At 44.1% G+C, this 22,364-nt stretch overlaps 1 protein-coding gene and 1 long non-coding RNA gene across 4 annotated transcripts in view; one reads left to right on the top strand and one right to left on the bottom strand.

Moving 5' to 3' along the window:
- The window catches only part of SPECC1 (sperm antigen with calponin homology and coiled-coil domains 1), a 293,242-nt gene that overhangs the window by 191,183 nt on the left and 79,695 nt on the right, over window positions 1–22,364 (top strand). For 2 of the 3 annotated variants that reach the window (XM_069089599.1, XM_069089598.1), the window contains 2 exons: window positions 3,058–3,214; window positions 10,270–10,372. In XM_069089599.1, the coding sequence (XP_068945700.1) occupies window positions 3,058–3,214; window positions 10,270–10,372 (260 nt within the window). Of the gene's footprint in view, window positions 1–3,057; window positions 3,215–10,269; window positions 10,373–16,753; window positions 17,058–22,364 lie in introns of those variants that run through there. The other variant, XM_069089600.1, reaches the window with a different exon arrangement.
- Window positions 11,758–21,170, bottom strand: LOC138162438 (uncharacterized). The gene is made up of 3 exons (XR_011168634.1): window positions 20,734–21,170; window positions 20,082–20,166; window positions 11,758–12,029 (listed from the first exon to the last, which is right to left on the bottom strand). It is a non-coding gene; the product is annotated as an uncharacterized lncRNA (long non-coding RNA).

Genomic DNA, 22,364 nt, shown 5'->3' with positions numbered 1-22,364 from the left:
CTGTGATCTCCTTGGTATGGGTATGCCCTTCCTCAATGCAGACTGAGGCCTCTCTGAGCCTTAGTAGATGGGCCTTTGCCAAGGGTCTTTGCCTGGCCAAAGAATTCATCACCCTGTGGTCAAAGGGAGGAGGGCTGGTCTTCATCATGCATATGGGAAGGGTATCATGGGGCCCTTAGCTGACATCATTCCAGACTGGTGGGAGGGACCCTGCTAGAGCCTGCTCTCTCATAAGCTAGCCTTCAACCACCCTAGTGGTCAGGGGGCCACCTTGAGTCTCTCTGGGATCTAGGATTCCATCAGATTCCTTCACCAATGATGAGTGAAACCACTCTGCAACCTATTAGGGTCACAGGAGCTGGAAGGGGTCCCAGAGGCCACTGAGCACAACCCTACTATTTTGTAGATAAGGAAAAAAATGGCAAAGAGGATGTTAGATTGTAACAGTAATTTGAGAAGCAGTCGAGCAGAGTGGACAAAGCTGTTCTTACTCAGGAAGAACTCAGTTCCAACCTCACTTCTGACTCATTCTGGGTGGCTCAGGGCCCCAGGTGACTAAGACTTACCAGTTGCTGAGAAGGTGCCTGGGACACCCTTATTTCTCCTCTGCCTCTTAGAACCCCCATGTTCCTTCATGGTTCACTTCCTGGATGAACCCTTTCCTGGGTCTCCCCTATTGTTGTTTTTTTCTCCCTCTTCAAATCACCTTGTATTTACTTAACTTCCTTGTATCCCACTAACGGAATATAAGCTTCTTGAGGGCAGAGACTGTTTCTATTTTTTTCTCTTTTTTTTTCCTCCCAGTGCCTAGCATAGTGCCTTACATACACCAGGTGCTTTTAATAACTCCTTGTTGGATTTAATTAGACCAAACTAAAGTGGGGTATAGAAGAACAGAGAAAGGGTTCATGGGGCTGCCAAGAGTAAGTGCTTTGGGGGGTCCAGCAGATAGGTCAGCCTTCTCAGTGACAGCGACATGTATATTTCCCAGGCTTCTTTCCTTTGTATTCTCCCAGATGATGTACTAGAACTTTTCCCCTTTTTTTCAGAAAAGAGGAGCAAATCATAGTCTATGAGAATTTCTTAATTGAAGCTATGCTAGGTTAGGTTGAAGGAAATATTCCCTTCTCAATGCCAATTCAGCAGATCTTCACCCTGCTGTCTTAATTAGTATGTGTTAATGACTCCCCCTCCATTAAAATACTCGGGTGCCTCCTCAGCATGTGGAGATGACCCATACCAAAGGCCATACCAGTGGGCGTGAGTCAAGCAGGAAAAGCCCATTGACCAAACTGTGTGTGTGTTGTTCAAGGAGAGGTTCACCACCAGGTTGGATATGGAGTCGTGAATTTTTCAGCCCTGAGATCTCTCCAAGACCATCCACAAAATCTTGCTCTCTCTGTTGGTGGTGGGGACAGCCCTGCTCACTGGTGGAATTTTTGAAGTGAGAATAATGGAAGCAGGGATCAGGGAGCCCACAGCCACTTTGGAAGGCCCCCTTCAAGGATGGGGAGAGACTGGTCATCAGATACCACATCCATGGAGAGAGCCCCCGCCCAGTGAAATCACACGTCATTGGCATGTCCCTGTATCTCTGGTCTTTTTTTCTCTGGCCGGAGTGTTTGTTTCCTCTTCACTCAAGGAGGATGACTTCACTTTCTTGATGGCCAGTCTATCATGTAGGGGAGCCATTATCCTAATTGCTGAGATGAACACAGGGGTGGAAGCCACAGGGGGCCATTGCCACTGAGTGAACAACCCGTGGTGTTTCCTCTCCCTTCCTCCCAGACCCTCTGCATCTGTAGAACCCTGTTTACTCTGCTGACAAGGGCCCAGCCCTTGAAGAATGCTGGTTTTTTGGGCGTTGAGGTCAAGAGCATTGGGGTCTTGGGTCTTGTGAGCTGCCACGTGATTCTCCACGGCCCCCTCTTTGTCCCTGCTCTTTATGAACCAGTTATCCCAGCTTTGTTCTGCCAAAATAAGAATTGCAGATCAATTCCCTTAGTTCCTTTTCTGTGACAGATTCCAGGGAGGGTCTTGCTTTCCAATGCCCGAGAGAAGCAGGGTGGACTGGGGGGTGAGATCGGATTCTAGGTTTTGTCTTGCCACCAGTGGTTCTGGGATGTTGAGGGACAGTGTCTCCCCTTTTTGGCCTCAGTTGTAGTCCATCATAAAATCTGGAGGTTTGAGCTCAGAGATCCATAAGGTCCCATCCAACTTAGAAATTTAATCTCATTCTCTTTCACTGCCTTCTTCTAGGGCAGAGTAGAGCAATGGAAATCTAGAGCCCTAGATTTGAAGTCAGAGATCCTGAGTTCAAATCCTAGCTTTGTCATTTACTGTTTGGTCTTGGGCAAATTATTTCATCTGTCTGGCCTTAGGTTCATTAATATTTTTTTTCTGAGGCTATCAGGGTTAAGTGACTTGCCCAGAGTCATACAGTTAAGTCAACTCAAGTCTTTCTGGTTCCCAAATTGAGCATCATCTACTGTATCACCCAGCTGCTTCCTATGATGCCTAAGGTCCCTTCCAGCCCTACACCTATCATCCTATGACCTCTAAGACCCCTTTCTAGCTCTAAATCTATGATCCTGTGGTCTTTGCTTTTAACCAGATACCAGAAGTGATAGGGTGGTTTTGCCACAGGTGAATGTTAGAGTAGAAAGAAAACTATGACTCTGAGCAAATCTAGTTAGTGGGAGAGAAGGGTCTCCCACTTTTCCCCAGTGGCGCCCTAACTTCTTGGGATTCATCTTCACAGATTTCACCTTCCTGAGCTATTAAATGGTAGGTAATTTACTAGACTTTTTAGTTTCCTTATTCTCCTCCTTTTAATGACTAATTAAACTTTCTTTCTCTCATACAATTTCCTCTAGAAAAGATTTGTTTCCTAGTCTGTCTTTAGTCTGATGGCTAGAATGTACTTGTCAGCTCAGATGCCAGTCAGGCCCCCTGTTTCTGTGCTGGCTAAAGACTCACATTAGGGTAGGAAAAGTGATTACTTTGCCGATCCTCAGTGTCCACAATGGATGATTTTTGTTGTTGTTGTTCACACAGACATCCTAAAGGGAAGAAATGAGGACCTGAAACCCGACCATTACCTCCGTAAGAGCCCCTCGCTCGAGTCCCTGAGCAGACCCCCTTCACTGGGCTTCAGTCATGCCAGGTTGCTGACCCCTACCCCTGGGGGCTTGAAACCACAGAGCAAACTCAGGTACCAAGCTGCAAATTATGAGAAAGTCAAAAAACCATTTGGCGCTAACTTCCGATGTGAGAAACATGGTCACTGTTCTCAGATCTTGCTTCCTAGCCTTTTCCGATACCCATTCCAATTTAATCGTACCCGATGTAACCCTTCCCTGTTCACTCAGTATCCAGGGTCTGGCCATCTGTTTAGTTATGCTCTGTAACTTCGATACCAGAAGATTTGGGGCTCTTGGCCATACTGTGTCTTTCCAAAACAAAAAGGGAGAGCCGCCTGTGCTCAGCTGGGGAGAGCTTCTTCAAGAATGGAGAAAGGAAAGTGTTGAGTATCAGCATCAGAATCTGACTGTTGCCTGTCCGTAAGGGAACCAGCCACACACAAGTTCAGTTGCTTTTTCTCCTCTTCCTCCTTCCCCTCTTCCTTCTCTGCCTTCTTTTCTTCCTCTTCCTCCTTCCTCTCTTCTCCTTCTCTTCCTCCTCCTCTTTCCCTCCTTTCTACCTTTTCTTCCTTTTCTTCTTTCTCCTCTTCCTTCTTCCTCCTCTTCTTCCCTGTCCTTCTACCCTTCCTCCCTCTCCTTCTCTTCCTCATCTTCCTTCTCTTCTTCCTCTCCTCCTCCTCCTCTTCCTCCCCTCCACTGCCAGCTTGCTTCCTGCTGCCTCTGTCACCCACTAATGGAGGGTCTGCCCTTCAGACTCCATCCCCTCAGCACTTGCTCTTCAGACCCCTCTGGGCCACGTTCCACCCCCTCCATCCCTTTCTCTGGAAGTAACCCACTCTTGGTCACTTCTCCTTCTCAGCCTTTCTGCTCCACTCCCTGCTGTCACCTCCCACTCTCTTCCTGGAGCACTCTCTTCCCCATGGTGTTGTCTTTCCTGGTATCTCATCTTAGCTACTTAATAAGCAAATATGTATTGAGTGAAGACTTAATTCTGTTTAATTCAGCCAATACGTTGCTATATGCAAGGCAATCATCCAATTAATCCTCAAGCATTTATTAACCATTTACTGTATACCAAGGAAGAAAAAGAAAAACCCAGAACAGTCCCTGCTCTTAAGGGGCTTACATTCTCATGGAGAGGTCAGGTGCACATGCAAGATAAATGCAGTGAAGACACAAGCAGTGGGGGAGACTAGTAAAGGCCTCTTGAAGAAAGTGGTGTTTGAACTAAGTCTTGAAGGAAAGCAAGGATCCTACGAGGTGAGGAGGGAGAGCATTCCAGGTATGGGGGACAGCCTGGGAAAAGTCCTGGAGGCAGGAAATGGGATTTCCTGAATCACAGATCAGTACTCAGGGTCAGTGTGAGCCCATTCTGAAGAACACACACTTCGTCTCTCAGACCATTCTTTTCTTTCCTGGCTTCCTACCTATTATAGCCATTAGCATAATTGAAAGCTCTTTTCTTTTCCTTCATTCTGATGTCGTTGGGCAATTGATCCACTTTCCGGGATCTCTTAGACACTTCCGAGCTCGTGATTCTCCAGTCTGTGCCTTGAGCCTTTAGTTTCCTGCATTTGGCTGTTCCATTAAGCTGCTAAAACTTAGCATGTCAAAAACAGAGTTCATTCATTTCTCTCTCCTTTTCTATTTTCCATTGATTCTGGTTGCCTCCATTTCTCTTTCTCTGTTCACAACCAAGGAGTAGTTTTGTTCCTTCCTTTTCAAACCACCCCCACTTCACCCCCATTTCATGATACGATTCTTTGCCTAATCTCCTGCCTCTTCCTTTCAGCCTTCACCTTCATCCTACATTCCTGCATCGCCTTCTGTGTCATCTCTCCTTATCAGTCAGTCAACACAAATTTAGTAAGCACCTACTATGTGCCAGATACTTTGCTAGGTGCTGGGGTAAGCACCCACTGTGTTCTAAGTGCTGGGGATGTAACAAGGAAGGCCCCGAGGCAGGAACTGAATTTCATTCTAGCAATCTCTTAGAATGCAAACTCCTTGAGAGTAGAGATTGTTTCATTCTCTGTATTTGCATTCCCAGTGCCTAGCACATAGCAAATACTTGATAAACTTGCTGATGGATTGATTCTCCTGGGGAGGTACAACATATTCACAGATAATTAAATGTAGGATATATAAAAAATAAATACACTCTGATGGGGGTGGAAGTGGCCTCTGGGTCTCAGTTTCAACTCTAAAATGAGGTAGTTTGGATAAGACAACCTCTAGGGTCCCTTCCCCCTCTAAATCCATGGACCTCACCCCAAATCTCTCTTTGTTCTGACTGTTGCTATCTATAACCATTTGGGTACTCTTCAAACACCATGTTCTGCTCTCACTCAAGAGTCAGCCTTGGCTCCCTGTTGGTTTCCAATCCAGAGTACTCAGGGTGGCCTTTGGAGCTCTCTGTCTAGCCTAAGAGGTTTTTGGCTTCCACTGCAGCTTCCACAGCATGGTGCACATACTTCATCTCACTGATATGCCCCCCTGCCTGTCTCTGCCTGTCCTTCTCTCTCTCTCTCTCTCTCTCTCTCTCTCTCTCTCTCTCTCTGTCACACACACACACATCCTTCACAATGCTTTCCCTGATAAACTCCATCATTCTCTAATTAGGACTCATCATCCTCCAGCATCTCTGAGAGTTGACCCATGGCCAAGCACAGAACTTCACAAATGAGACTGGAGAGGAATATGGCATCTGCTCCACCACCCAAAACCACTGCTCCTTTTAAAAAATAAAGATTTACTGATGCCCTCTTTGGGGGGAGCACATCTGGCCCTTCCCATTGGAGCCCCTCCTCCTCCACCGATAGCACCTTCCTTTCTAACAGTAAAGTACAATTAAGCAAAAGCAAATCAATGCAGCGACCACATCTGACAATGTATGCCTTATTCTGCCCCCAGAGTCCACCACCTTTCTATTGAGTGATGGGAGACGTGATTCCCCATCGCTCCTTGTTGGTCACTGCCTTGATGCCAAGTTTTGAGGCCCTTTGTTGCTCCCCGAATTCCAGCTTACACTCGTTTAACCCATATAACAGCTGTCATGTAACCCCAGCTGTGCGTGTTTCATGATGTGCCTAATACACTGATCTGGGACTTTGCCTCCTGCTGAATCTGTATGGCTTGCTCTCATTTAACAACCTGGTTGGTGCTCCACTAAAGTCTCGTCGCCACTTCTGCAGGTGGCTCCCAAATCCCTCCCTTCCTGACTCCGATGGCTAGGATTTTGGAGACGGGACTAGCCTTTTTTAATCTCTGGTCGGCCTTCCCAGGTGGTTGGCTCAACTCTGACTGATTTCCCAGGAAACTTCGCCATTTCCACAACTGCTGTTTCGTTGTATGTTTTCTCTAAATTGTCTTGTATTTTTTTTCCATTTTTTCATATTTATGTTGTCTGCATGCTCATGTATTTTCATGTGTGTGTATGTTTCATCTCCTCCCCTCCCCCACCCATTAGATTGTGAACTTCTAGAGGGCAGGACTCTGTCTTCCATTCCTTCCACTTCTCCCTGTAGCATCTACTTCCCTACACACAGTAGGGATTCAATAAATGTTGTTGATTGACATTGACTGGCAGTGTGGTCTAATGGATAGCGCCTTAAAGTGGGAGTGGCCGATTCACTGTTCAATAGGATGTGGTGATTGAGCTCACTTTACTGTGCTTGGTTTACAGCTTTGTTGAAAGGGGGTAGTCATCTCCACCACCGGCAACATCTGTCCATGCTTCAGGACCAAAGAAGCACACATTTGGAGGGGACCTCAGCAGTCACTTTCTAGTCCAATCCTTAACCTAAACAAGAATTCCCTTCTCAAAAATCCTTTAAAAAAATGGGAACCCAGCCATTTCTCGGAGTTCTCCAACAAAGGGGAACAAGCCCCACTTCTCAAACTGTCTCATTCTACCTTGGAAGAGCTCAGACTATTAGAATAAGGGTCTTAACCTGGGGCTTGTAAACTTGATAATTGTTTTGGTGGTGTTCAGTTGTGTCCAACTCTTTGTGACCCCATTTGGGTTTTTTTTTGCTTTTTGGAGGGGGGAGGGCAGGGAAATTGGGTTAAGTGACTTGCCCAAGATCACACGGCTAGTTTTATGTTAAGTGTGTGAGGTCAGATTTGAACTCAGGTCCTCCTGACTCCAGGGCCAGTGCTCTATTCACTGCGCCACCTGGCCACCCCAATTTGGGGTTTTCTTGGCAGAGACACTGGAGTAATTTGCCATTTCCTTCTCCAGCTCATTTTACAGATGAGGAAACTGAGGCAGACAGGGTGAAGTGACTTACCCAGGGTAACCCAGCTAGTAAGTGTCTGAGGCTGGATTTGAACTCAGGAGAATGATCCTTCCTGACTCTGGGCCCAGCTCTCTGTGCACTATGGCACCACCTAACTAATTGGTTTCCTTTGTCATCCTGTCTCTTTTATTTCATGCAGTTAAGAACATTCTTCTGAGAGGCAGTCCTCAGGCTTCACCAGGCTGCCAAAGGGTCCCGCAACACAGCAAAGGTTAAGAGCCAACATCTGCCTCCCTGTGACTTGCCCTCACTTTTCCTAATTCTGTCCTCTGGGGACAAGTCTAGTTTCTCTTACTTTTAGTATCCAGCTCATGCCCTGAACCATTGGCTCCCACTCTCACCAAGACACAACGTTGTTGTCGACCTGTCCCACTGCAGACTCCTGGTGTCCAACATCAACAGGGCCCTTCTTGCTGCCCAGCCATCCTTGGTCTACCTACTGCTCTGTGGACATTTTCTAAGCCTGTCACCCCCAGATCCTCATAGAGAGTGCTTGGTTACAGTGAGGTCAGCCTCCCCCCAGAGGTGTTCCTGACTTGGGTCCTGCTAACTGTGGGAGATCAGCTGCAGAGATTCAAACAGTCTAGCGTCCCTCACTTTACATGTGAGAGAACAGAAGGAAGGGACACGACTTTGCCCAATGTCTTTCAGACATTTAACCTAAAGTCCCAGATTTTCCATAGTTTTCCTATTTATGTCCAGTGGGACCACTCATAGGTTTATAGATTAGAGCCAGAGTGGACCTTACAGGCCATCAAGTTTAATGCCCTCATTTTATGGATGAGGAAATGGAGGCTCAGAGAAGTAAACTAATTTACTCAGCATCACACAGCTAGGGTCAGAGGTGAGATTCAAACTTGGCTCCTCCTAACACCGAATCTAACACTCTGCCCACCACCCCACACTGCCACCAGTACATGTGGAGATTCAAAACAAGTTTCAGGCACAGGAAGTTGTATTACTCTTCTAAGAGTAAGCCCATCTCCAAGAATGTGCCCTGGGCAGTAGAGTGGACATGAGGCCCAGAGGAATACCTATGTGATTTGCTATTAAGATTCATTTATTCATTCTGTCATTCATTCATTCATTTATCCATTCATAAAGCAGTTATTAAATATGTACTATTTGCAGAGACCTTGGGGAGATAAACATCAATCAACAAGCATTTATAAAGTACTTACTGTATACCAGGCACCAGGCTTACAGATACAGTAAAATAGTCTTACCTACAAGGAATTTACATTGTCAGGGGGAAGACAACAGTACTTAGGAAAGTCTGTACAGAATAAATACGAGGTAGCAGGGAAAGGAAGGCATTAGTACTTGGAAGAGGGTAAGATTAGGAAAGGCTTCATGCAAAAGATGGTGCTTGAACTATGTCTGGAAGGAAGAGAGGAACTCTACAAAGTGAAGGCAAAGAGGGACTGCATTCCAGGGGACAGAAGGGGACAGGCAAAGGCATGGAGATGGGAGATAAGACATGTGAAAAACCCAAGAAAGGGCCAGTTGGGTTGGATCACAGAGTGTGAGAGGGGGAATGATGTCCGGTGTGGCCAGAAATACAGGCTCAGACAAAATTGTGAAGGAATTGCCCCCGGGGAGCTTATACTCTGCCAAGAGAGGTTACAGGTTGAACTGTAGTATGTGGGATGAATCATAAAGGACCATAGATCTATCATTTAAAGCTAGAAAGTACCTTAGAAGTTATCCAGTCACATTTCCTCATTTTACAGACAAGAAACTCAAAGTCATAGAGTTAGGTAGTGACAAAGCTGGGATTTGAAGCCCATGTCCTTTGACTCACTATCCAGTGTTCTTAAAATGCTGCACCCCACAACCTCTTAATAATAAATGTGTTAAAAAAAAAAAGAAATGTGTTCATGCACAAAGGACTCTAACATAGAATAGAGGGGAGAGGCTCTCTGAGCTCACAGAAATCTAAAGGAAAGTAATTCACTAAACCAATTGAAAACACCAATCCTGGGCCAGACTTTTCCCTTCCACATTCCCACTGTCCTGTTTGGAAACTGCTTCCTCTGGAAACCATGATTATATTAACAGTTAAAATCATTTACCAACAGATATTGAGGAGTTCCCAAACTACATTTCCCCTATGTTCTTTCTGCCCTACTATGGCATGGCCGCCACTACACAGCTGATTCCTAACACTCTCCCCTTTGTCATTGTTGTGTGTGTATTTGAGTTAGTACACTAAAATGATTCCATCCTAACATGCTTTTTCTTTCTACAAAAGACAATATTAGGAAAATTGGTAATCATGTCTTCTAAATTATCAAATGGGATAATATGCATAAAGTGCTTCATAAACCTGAAAACAAACTGTAAATAAAAGCTTTCAACAACTGTAGAAATAGAATTTTGAGTTTGACATATTCTGGGTAAGAGAAATTGGGTGATCCTATACACTCATTATTTGAACACGGTAAGGTTGGATGAAATATAGTTTTAATATTGGTAATTGGTAGAGAACCAGGAGGGGAGAGGGAAGAGGTCTGGTTATTGTTCCCAATCACCTCATTTTCTGAAATTCTGGAGTATCATTGAAATAGTTTAGTTTGGGTTTAAAAAAAGAAACTTAACCCAACAATGATACCATCCCCTCTCATAGGTATCCAATAATCACCAATGAGTTCATCTCTTTATTTCCATTAATTATGCCTTTGAAAAATGTTTATTGAACTTGTTGTCCAGTTGACATGAATGAATCTAGGTTTCTTCTTCTTTAGTTGCCCATTAGCAAGCATGTCATGTCATTGACAATGCTAAGAAACATCTTGACTCCTCCATATTTTCTCTAACCTTAGTGTGGAAAGAAAGGATCCACTGGCTGCCCTGGCCCGGGAATATGGTGGCTCCAAGCGGAATGCATTGCTGAAATGGTGTCAGAAGAAGACAGAAGGCTATCCGGTAAGGAAAGAACATCTTTCATCCGGGAGAATCTGGTGGTAATAGCACTCATGTACCAACCTGTGTGCAGTCAACCTTTAATTTATACAAGGCATTTGTCTCTGAACATCTTTCAGACTCAGTTTCCTCATCTGTAGAATGGGAAAAAATAACAGTACTAGGGCGACTAGGTGGCGCAGTGAGTAAGAGCATCAGCCCCGGAATTGGAAGGACCTGGGATCAGTTCTGGCCTCAGATACTTAACACACACACACACACACACACACACACACACACAAAACCCCAATTGTTTAAAAAAATAATAATTATAATACCTACCTCATGGGGCTATTGTGAGGATGAAATGAAATAATATTTGTAAAGTACTTTGCAAGCCTTAAAGTTGAATATAAATGTTAACTGATATGATCGTCTAATCCATTTTTTAAATTTAGTTGGTTATCTATTTGTTTTTTATCCAAACCAAAACAGAAAAAGCTGATAAATATTGGAAGGGGCTTCCCCTCTTCACTCTTTCATCCCTACCCTTTCCCCACAACAATTCATCACTCCTATGATAAAAAATAGACATCTCCAAATTTCCAAACTGCCCTAGAGTGCATATGACAAGCCCCAGAAGCACAAAATCAATATCTGTACAGCCTTTATACTGTATTCAATTCATAATTTTATGTATTTATTTTTTTCAGTTTGTAATTTTGGGTTATGAACTAAAGTTGGTCAGGATTATTGATTAAATTAATATAAGGAACTCTCAGAGGAGGAAGCTCCCTTTCCCAATGCAGGTTGGCACCTTCTATGCAGTTTATAGTCTTATGGACTTGTCTAGAACCCCAAAATGTTACCTGAAATGACTTGTCCAGTGTCTCACAGACATTCTATGCCATGGGTAGGATTTGAACACTCAGTCTTACTGACTCCTGCCAGCCTTCTGTGAAACCATACTGCCTCTCAATGAATGTTAACATTAACTCCAGATTCTTTTGAAATCACATTTTTCCTTATTTCTAGTCATATATGCATACACTGGGGTTGTGTTAAATGAAATCTGAGGTGAATTTGATGTTCCCATGTTTACTGTGCACCACCCTACCTCTTGCCTTTTGACCAGCCTTTTTAAGAAAGAAGAATAGTTAAGTGAAACTAGCAAAATAACTTAAGTGGGGGTAAAATTCCACTCCCTTAGTCCCTCCCTCCCTACCAAGATGAAGAAATCGTTATGGGCAAATGGATGGATGGATGGATGGGTGGATGGATGGATGGATGGATGGATGGATGGATGGATGGATGGATGAAAAAGCATTCTATTTGTATTCTGTGTGTCAAAGACTGTGCTAAGTGTTAGTGATAGAAATATTTTTTAAAAGAGACATTTTCCACCCATATGAAGTTTACATTCTTTTTATTTTATTTTTTTGCCTTTAGACACACATACTTTTATTGCACAGTACAGTCTTGGTATAATATTGGAGCTGAGACAGGGATAACAGCTGCTTTACAGGTTAAGTCATAATGGGCAAAGCACTGATATACTAGGTACTGGCCAGATCACTGGCCTAATGGAGACAATTAGAGGGAGACAGTCATTGGTGGGTCTTCCTCTACACAGCATTTAGAATTCACTGATTATCCTGAGTGTTGATGAAAAGGTTCAACTCTGAAAAGGAAAATGATACATAAGACACATTAAGCACTTTCATTCCATTGAAAAGAACATTCTGACACTCAATTAGATTCCATTTGATGACTGAAATTCAAGTAGCACAAACAGAACTCAAGTCCACACTCTCTCCCAGTGAAGAGTGGCCACCATTTTACAAACTCGAGTGGGCTTGGGCCCTGCCCAGAGCTGCACAACCAATTCAGAGACTTGAACCCAAATGGCCCATGTTCAAAGTCAGCCTTTTGTCTGCTATGCCACATCTTTGAGTGCTACACAAATGCTAGTTATTATCATTAAAACTGCCAATCCAATCCAATTTTTAAAAAACAGCAAACACTAAGTTCAGTTGCAAAAGCATTATTTCCTGAAGAGTCGTGAAGACTGCTCTTCTGGGCAGGGGGATGGAGGATAACAAAAGCCTATGAGTTTATATGGTGATCAAAGAAATTAGACTAAGGAGGAAATCTCTTTACTGAATATGCCCCCTCACTCACACTGATGATACCTCCCTGGGCACTCACCTGGTATCCTCATGTTCATCTAATACTTTCAAATAATAACACAATTATGTTAACTGAAATTACTTGAGGAATTTTTAAAAATTTAATTTCTCAAACTGAGCCGCTTTCAAAAAATAAACTTAATTTACCACGAAAGAGACTGTGAATATTTGAGTTCAATTTGATTCAGGGTGCATTCTTTAAAAAAAAAAACATATTCTGAACTTAACAAACACCAAATAAAATGTCCCTTTCCATAAAAATAGTAGAATGGGGGAAAAAAGTTTTATGCATGAAGACACTGTTGATGACATGATGTCTAGCTTTCTTTTGTTTGATAATAAGTTGCGTTTTAGAAGTTACTTTTAAAAGTTCAGCCTGCAACTCTCAAAGCTGTCCTGTTTGTCTGAGTTTCTTTCCAGTCTTTCTTCTTTTCTCTGCTTTTAAAAAAAGATACTTTAATGCCCATCTTCTCTTTCGAGCTTCCAGGATGACACATACAGAGAAGTGGTGACCGGGGAGGGGTTTGCTTTGGGGAGGCAGAAAAGGGAGAGAGCCTGGAGTACACTGGGGGCAAAGGTAGCTGGCCTGGGAACCCCCAAAGGCCACCTATTAAGGTAGAGGAGTTGTTGTTTAGATCTATGAATGAGGGACCCACATTGGTAGAATCATGGATCCCTGAAGCATCAGTGAATGGCTGTGTGGTGTGGCAGCCTCCGGGGGGGGGGGGACACCTAGATTGTCCTGAATAGTGGTCACTTTGTATAGATTTGTTTATATGTTATGTCTCCCGCTAGACTGTAAGCTCCTTGAGCAGAGGAGTTGTCTTTTGCCTCTTTTCATGTCCCCAGCACTTTGTATAGTATGTAGCACATCTGAGGCAATTAATAAATGTTTATTGACCTGTGTGAACCTTGACAAACCTCAGTACCTGTAGTAAATTTTTTAATCAAGCAAGCAAACATGAAGTTAGTAAGCTCCTACAACATGCCAGATGAGATGTAATATGGTTGTAATGGATAGAATATCAGCCTTGGAATCTGGAAGACCTGGTTTCAAGTCTTGCCTCTGATGTAGACCGACTGTATGCAACCCTAGATAAGTCACTTAGCCTCTTGGTGTCCCAGGCAACTCTTTTAATCAATCAAACTAGTAAGCTAGTGAGCCAGCCAGGATTTACTAAGTTCCTCCCATGTCCCAGGCACTGGGCTATGTACTGGGGATGCAGAGAAAGGTAAAATCAGTGCCTGCTCTCAGGGAGCTTACATGCTAATGGATTCTAATAAACAAGCATTTATTAAGCTCCTACACTTAGCACGGTACTTGACACTTTAAAAAATGCTTTTTCAATTCATTCCTTCCCTTAGGCTTTCATCTGAAATCTCTGAATGATCTGATCCATCTGTATCTCACAGAAACATGTTGAGAAAGGTTCTGGGGATATTATAAAATTTCCCATTTTAGAAATAAGAAACCTGGGGGGTCAGAGAAGTCAGATGCCTTGGGATCATAGATCATAGATCTAAGGAAAGGAAACTTCTCTTTTTACAAAAGAAGAAACTGAAGTCCCAGAAAGGTGGAGGGTGACTTGTCCAAAGTCACACAAATGGGAAGTGGCCAAGCTATACGTTGAACTCACAGGCTTCCGTCCCAAGTGTGTCATTTTCTCCACCGCACCACTGGGGGTCCCATGCCCATGTCCCACACTATTAAGTGAAAGAATTGGTGTTCAAACCCAGATCTTGCTTATCAGTCAGTCACCTCCAAGCCTCTCACTGGTAAATGGTGAGCCTCCACCCTGACTCCTAGAGGTGGATCTAGAAAAGGATAATGATAGATAAAAAGCAAGTTCTGAGCCCTACTGGAGAGAGAAAAAAAAAAGCCAACATAGACAAAATGCTTATCATTATTCTAATTAAATTAGTCCAAGGATTGAGGCTCCCTGGTATTTCCACTCCTGAGTCAGAGGATGACGTTTCCTGATGGAGAAATGAGCAAAGCAGCCTCGGTTTAGGGTCGGTCAACATCTGGAAGTATTTCCCAAACCATCGCATGCTGGACAAAACCCCAAACTCATTTATCCCTGAGAATTTGTCTTCCCTTAATTTTTCAGCCCCTCTGGACCCTGAGGTGGGAGCATAATCAGTGGATTTCTGAGCTATTTGCTTATCACTCGGCGATGCTGTTTGTTAAAGCTGGCTGTGGTCGAGGGCGCTGCGTCAGCAGGGGTGTGCTAGAGCCAACTTTTATGGTTTCTTGAGAGCTGACTGTTAAATTTTCAGTGTGAGCATTTAAACCGAGGAAATCAGCAAGTACTACAAATCAGGGCTTCATTTCTTGTTTTGTGGATCGCCTAACTTTGAATAAGTGATGGAAAAGGAGATTAACAATGCAGATTAAACATATAGTGCCCCATGATGGTTTGGGAGATCCGATGTTAAAGATTGCCCAGCGCGCCCTTACTTGTGAGTCTCTTAAAGTTGTTTTTGGAGGACTTAGAAAGCCAAGAAAAAAAATGGACAAAAATGTTCCAAAGTCATTTAGAAAATGGGGATCTGTATTTTTGGGGGGGGAATATTAAAAAAAAAGAAAATGGGGACATGGTTGAGCAGTGGGTAGAAACATATAGCACCAAAATGAAATTCCTCCATCAATAGGAATTTATTGTGTCTACCATAAGAGGGAGAGTGTGGAGAGAACGCTGGGAGGATTGGGTTTAAGCCTCACCTCGGACACACTGGTTATAGGATCCTGAGCAAGACTTTCAACAGCTCATCTGTAAAGTGAGGATAATAATAGCACCTACGTCCCAGAGGGGTCATGAGGATCACACAAGGTGCCATGCAAAACCTTTTGCGTACCTTAAAGTGCTATTTAAAAATTAACGGTTATTATTGCTGCATATTCCTGATTACATCTGCATTGCTACCTGGCTTGCCTCTCTGCCCACCTCTGGTCGCCAGCAGCGTCCCTTGTTCCCCATCCCCAGACTTCCAATGAGCATCCCTGATGGGGTTGTCCCTTCTCCTCACACAGGACAAGGAAACTGGAAATCATCTCCCACCATTTTGTTCTTGCCTCCTCTCACTAATGTGCCAGAATTGTGGCATGGGCACTCAAAGCCGAAGGATTTCCTTGGTTCTGCTCTTAAATGCCAGAATCTCCCAAGATGGCACTCAAAATATTCAGTGGGCAAGGGAGAGATTCTATTTTCTCAAGGAGGCTCATAATGGTTGTGATTTAAACAATGGGGAAAAGATGCATTGGTGAAATTTTCCAGCATGGTTTGAATATAAAAAGTCTCTGGATGAAAAACGATTGAAATAATCACCTGGTATTTAATAGTAGGTTTTGATGAAGTTTTTATGATGAAGGCTTTATGCAGAGAAAATACTGTTTTCCAAGGGATGGGGAAAAATGACACTTGCTGTTATCCCATTAAACAAATCATTTTGGCGGCTGTATGGTTAGGTCATTTAATAATACCAGAACTAATCTTAGATGAAAGATTTAAGAGACAGCAATTAACTGGATAATAATAGGCCCCAAGTCCAAAACTTCCAGAGAGAACATTGCTTGTTTTTAAAAATGTCCTTCAAATTTGTAAGAAAAAAAATAAGTTTTTTGTCTGTTCTCGCTCAGCCAGTGGCTCTTAACCGTTTTTGGCAATCTGGGGGAGCTTGTGGACCCCTTCTCTGAATAATATTTTTCAAATGAATAAAATAAAATGAGATTACAAGAGAAAGCAAATGTCAGTGAAAATGAAGATGCCACTTTTTTCCTGTCCAAGTTATTGACCCCTGAAATCTCCGTGGTTGGGGGTCCTTGGACCCCAAACTAAGAACTCCTACACTAAACCGAAGGTAGTTTGGAAAACTTGATGACTCAAAACCTCCTTCTCCCTCCAAGACCTGATGCCTCTTTGACTTCTCAGTGTCTGCTTCTAGAGGATAAACAGTGAGTGAATTAGCCAACTGGAGGCACCCATTGGGCCCAGATCACTGTACTCTCCAAAGTTCTTTCCAATACTCACCTCTATCAATGTACTGTAGGAAGCCATAAAAGAATATCAGTAGAGCACTGAGTATTTTGGGGGTGCTTTCGTTGTGCCTGGCACCATTCTGAGACCTGTCATGGTACAGGGAATTGTGGGATCTTAGGTCTGGACATAGAAGGGGCCTTGGAAGGGCCGTCTTGCTCAATCTTCCTGTTTTACAGATCAGGAAACTGGAAGAAGTGGAAAGAAGTTAAATGACTCCACAGGATCATAGACAGAAGGCCTCTCAGAGCTCTCTCATGTGGGCCCTCCATTTTACAGAATAGACCCCTGTCTCTGGAGTAGAGAACCTGGGTTCAAATTCCACCTTGGATGTTTTCTACCTTAAGTAGGTCACTTCATTTGTCTGAGTTCAAGCTTCTTTCTTTGTCAAATAAAAGCCCTGGACCACATGGCCTCTAGGGGCCCATTCAGCTCAGCATTTGTGATCCTAAGAGCCTGAGACATCTAAAAAAAAAAAAAGAATGAGAGAGTAATTGAATGTGAAAATGTATGATGCCAACTCTCATTCCAGTAGGAGGGATCTTGGACTGGAGTGGTTAGCCGAGAAGGTTTCATGGAGGAGGTAAGACTGAGAGCTGGGCCTTGAAGTGTGGATAAGATGGGATAAGTGGAGGGGAAAGAAGGAAGGTGTTTCATTGGGTCTAACAGTAATAATAGTAACTGACAAGTTATAGAACTTAATAGAGGCTAGAATTGTGATTTCACTGGTAGAATTTCTCCCAATACAAATTCTCCCTTCTCTACAACTTCTAGTCCAGGGGTGGGGAACCTGCAACTTCAAGGCCACAGTTTGGATTCCGTCAAGGGGCCACACCCGAGGACCTAGAGGGCCACATGTGGCCTCGAGGCCGCAGGTCCCCACCCATTTTTTTAGGGAGCTTTCTGGGATACTGAGAGGCTAAGGGACTTCCCCAAGGCCCCACTAGCCAGACTTAGTCAGAGACAGGGTTTGAACCCAGGTTTTCCTGTTTTGGAAGCCAGCTCTCTGTCTACCTTATCTCTCCTCTTACTGTAATCAGACCAAAGTGATCACTCCTTCCACAAAAGGGATCTCTTTTGCCCCTTGGCTTTCTCTCATCCCCCCTGTAACTTCCTATACCAAAATGCAATTTCTATGACTGATGCTTGCCTTTGTGTGTTATTTACTCCCTTAAACTGCAAGCTTCTTGAGGGCAAGTGCTGTCTCTCTTTTATACCCATATCTCCAGAATTTAGCACAGGGAAGCACTATTAAGGGCTTTTCAGTTCATTCATGAAGTAAATGCTTATTGATTGACTGATCAATTACCAGCCACCTAGCTGGAGATGTTATTATCTAGCTCTCCGAGAGACCTTGGCATGTGTGAAGGCACAAGGCAAAGAACGACAGAAGGGGTGGTGAAAGGAGGAGGAGAGGTCCATAGATTGGGGCAGGCTTCCTTGGGATACCAGCCCCTCTTATCTGATTAGTATTGGATGGTTTGCCCGGTTTGCCTCTCTCTGTGCCTTGAATCCCTGTTCTATTTCGTCACCCTCCTCCCAGTCCCTCATCCTGGACTCCTCACTGGCTCTTACCCCCCCACATCCAAACTGTTGTCAAGGCCAGTCCATCTCACCTGAATACACATACCCTTTTCTCCTCCAACGCTGCCCCTTTATCACTTCACACCAGGACTATTGCAATACTCTCTTGGGTCTGCCCCCCTCCCCAACCCATCTTCTGTTGAAGTGACTAAAAAGCAAGTCCAGTCATGTCACGACCCCCCCCCCCCAAAAAAAAAAACCTGCACTGGCTCCCTATTGCCTCCAGGATAAGATACAAAATGCTCTGTTGGCATTCAAAGCCCTTCCTAACCTAGCTCCCTCCTCCCTTTCTATAGTCTTTTTACACCTTTCTCCCATACACATACTCTTCCGTGAGGAAGTCAAGCATCCTGGCCCCAGCCCGAGACCCCTAAGTGTTACATTACAGATAGAAGATGACATGAACATGGTAACTTTCACCCTGGGGTCCTAACCATGAGGAAGCGGGCATCCCCTGCCGGAAGGACAAAGGGAAAGTTACCGATCTAGGGGACAGTGGTTCTCAGGAATGTGTCGAAGTCACGCATCCCTCTGGGACCCTCCAAGGGGATGAAGCTGATGACTCAGCCTCCCATCATCAGACTTTCAAACTGGAACTTGGAATGTTTTCTCCTGGGCTTCTTGTCTCTTTCACATGTCCGTCGCTGGAGCCCGTTAGAATAATCAGTGGAGCTCCATGGAGGGTGAGTGGAAGGCTTTTTAAAACTGCAGCTGGTCTCACTGGATGTAAATAAGGCTCTCCGAATGATAGGGATTATTCAGAGGGGCTAGGTAGCAATTTCCCTCCCCAGCCCTGGCTGCCAGATGCTCTGACTTAGTCGGCTTTGGGCCCAGCTCCAATGCTCCTTCCTCTAGGAGACTTTCTTGGATTTCTCCCCCTCCTCCAGCCCTGCAGACCTTTCTACTCTGCTTGTGTACTTAGGGATCACCAATTCTCTTAGAGGAGCTATGGGCAAGTCCCTTAGCAGCTGGGGGCCTCACACAATTCCCTAGAATGAACCATAACAATGAGTTAAGATATTTCCACACCAGAAATTTCCCAACACGACACTAATAATACCATAATGTTATATAATTGTGTATATGCATATATTCCTATGTCTCTATACAATATTGTATTAATATGATAATTTATATATTTTGTTATAATGTATATTACATTAATGTTCTATTATATTAATCACTAGCCGGGGGGTAGCTAGGTGGTGCAGTGCCTAGAGAGCTGGGTCTGGGGTCAGGAAGACTCATCTTCCCGAATTCAAATCTTGCCTCAGGACTTACTGGCTGTATGACCCTGAATAAGGCACTCTACCTTGTGTGCCTCAGTTTCCTCATCTGTAAAATGAGCTGGAAAAGGAAATGGCAAACCCCTCCAGTATCCTTGCCAGGAAAACCCCAAGTGGGGTCACTGGCTTGGTCAAATACATGTTGGAGCAGGTTGGTGACGTCATTGATGTAGGGAGCTCCCCATGAAGGAATTCTCTCCACTAAACAGATCTGTAAGTACCCTGTAGAGCAGAACTTCTCCACGTGTGTCTCCAGACTCTCAAGAGTTCCTGAGAACCTTTCATGAGGTCCATGAGGTCAAAACCACTCTCATACTAATACTAAGACATTTTAATTTCTAACACAGTAAATACTAATAAACATAGCCCACATAAACAAAAGCTCTCAGGGGTCCTCAAAATGTTTCAGAGGTCAAGATCAGAAAATTTGAGAACCATTGCTTTAGAGGGCTGCCTGTAACCCAGAGAGGTTGTGACTTGCCTAGGATCACACAGTCAGTATGTGTCAGAGGCAGAGATCAAATGCAAGTCTTCCTGGCCCTCTCTCTCCACTGACCATACGGCCTCTCATTTGTACCCCTACTAAACTGTAAACACCATGAAGGAAGGGAAAAGAAGGAAATCTGTACATTCCTACCTTTGTAACATTTCTTGTGTATGTGCCCTTCTCTGCTCTGGTTACTGTGGTCACACATCTCACCTGGTGGTATTGTAGTAACCTTCTGGGAAGAAAAAAACAAACTCCTTTGCATCAAATATTTCTGATAAGGATCTGATACCCAGAATATAGCTGGAATGAATAAAAATATCCAAGACCAAAAGCCCCTCTCACAGAGCACAGTGTCCAAAGTATATGCCCAAATGTTTCGCCAAAGAATTGCAAGCTCCTAACAACAACATGGCACAGAGATCCAAATCCCTATTAAGTCTTTGTCAAATTACATTTTCTTTTAATCCTTTTGTGAGTCAGGCATTTTAGTTAGGCTTGTAAAATTGTAAGTCACCTCCTTCTACCCTTAAACTTGAGGATCAAGGTTCACCATCACGACTTATTCCTTTTCTGACCTCCAGCTTCCATCTGCTTTCATCCCATGATGCTACATAAGGGGAGACCCCCGGTCCTTGTCCCCTTCCCTTTCTTCCCCTCCCCTCCTTAGCTACTCTCCAGAACAACCCTCATCTTAGGAAAAAGAAGGCCCTGCCACAGATTGCTTTTGAGCACCCCATCCTGAATCAGTCAAGAACACCCACATTGCATGAAAACAAGGGGGAAAATTGGGTTTTCTTACCCTGGGTCCCCCAGGAGAGGAGACTGAAGTATGGTTGTACAGGAGGAGGCAGCCTGGGAGACACAGGGTACTGGGGTCTATTTGTTATTCTTTTTGAGACAGGTCTCTGGAGGGCTGGTTGCTCCGAGTTCAGAGGACAGTAAAAGCCTCTGGTTTATTTATGGACGTTCAGAAGGATTCTTTCTTTGCCTGACCTTGCCGTGCAGATGGATCCTCAGTGGGAGACTGATGTCATTGTTGGCCTCTGGTCTGATGAGGCCCCTTTTTCAGGCCAGCCCATGCCTCATCCTGCTGCTGTCTTTGAAGCCAGTTTGTTTTGTGGTTATTTAAGGCTTTCTAGACTAGACAGCCAGCATCCATCCCCCGGCTAGTGCCTTTGGTCATTGTCATCCCTCTAATTGGTTTGGAAAGGAGAGGTGAGAGGACTGAGCACCAGGGCAGGTTGGTAAAGGGGAGATATTCTCCACTCGCAGCCTCTCAGAGTGGGCAGCTAGACCAGCCTCTGCCGGAGCAAAAATCTCTTCTGCTACATAACCAGTCATCCTGCGTCTTCTGGACGCCCCCCAGCAAGCAGCAGCTCCCTAGCTCTCCGACCAATCAATAGATATTTTTAAGTGTCTACTATATGCTAGGCCCTGGCTCATCAATTAATCAATCAACATTTGCTAAGGGCCTACTGTGTGCCAGGCGCTGTGCTAAGCTCCAGACGGTCCTATTCTGCTTTGAGACAGCTCTCAGTGTTGGCAAGACTTTACTTCTATCAAACAGAAAATTACTTCTCTAAAATTTCTGCCCACTGATGCCAATTCTGCTTCCTGAGGCCAAGAAGAACAAGCCTAGTCCCTCTTCCTGATGGCACTCCCAGATCCTTGCAAACAACTGTTCTGTGCCTTGATGCGGTCCCCAGACTAAACACCCCCGGGGCCTTCCAGCTGGTCTTTGCATGGTGCCTTCTTCCTTGTTGCTACATGGTGTGGCCTCCCTTACTTGATTGGGAGATCCTTGAGACTTGTCCATCCTACACAAGGAAAGGATTTATTAAGCACCTACTATGTGTCAGAGACTGTACTAAGTGCCTTACAATTATTTTCTCACTCGATCCCCACAGAAACCCTAGAAAGTTGAGACTATTATTACCCCTATTTTACAGGTGAGGAAACTAAGGTAAAGAGAGGTTAAGTGACTTACCCAGGGTAACACAGCTAGTAAATGTCTAAGGTTGAATTTGAACTCAAGTCTTCCTGATGCCAAATCCAACATTTTCTATTATGCCACCTCATAATCCTTAAAAGAAAACCTTCCCTCAGTCATTGAAGATGTGCACAGAGAATAAAAGCAAAAGAATAATTTTTGAAGGTTTATGAAGATCTACATTCAAATCCTACCTTAAAATATGCTTTATATGACTTCCCTTGTGTGTGGTGGGTGTCATATTGCTTGCCTTCTTAATGGGTGGGAGAGGGGCTAAAGGGAGGGAGGGAATTTTAAAATTAAAATGTATCCAGTGTGTGTTAAATTCTACCTGAGATATATATTAGCTGTGTGACCTTGGGCAAGTCCTTTTACTTCTCTGTACCTCTGTTCCCTCTTCTGTAACACAATGGGGTTGAAGACAGGTCCCTTCCAGCTCT

The sequence above is a fragment of the Petaurus breviceps genome, unplaced genomic scaffold (genome assembly GCF_028583685.1).
Source record: "Petaurus breviceps papuanus isolate PSGF00001 unplaced genomic scaffold, PetGlider_PUasm1.0 186, whole genome shotgun sequence".
Classification (NCBI taxonomy): Eukaryota; Metazoa; Chordata; class Mammalia; order Diprotodontia; family Petauridae; genus Petaurus; species Petaurus breviceps.
The sequence above is the reverse complement of the archived record's forward strand: the minus strand, read 5'-3'. Positions and strand labels throughout refer to the sequence as shown.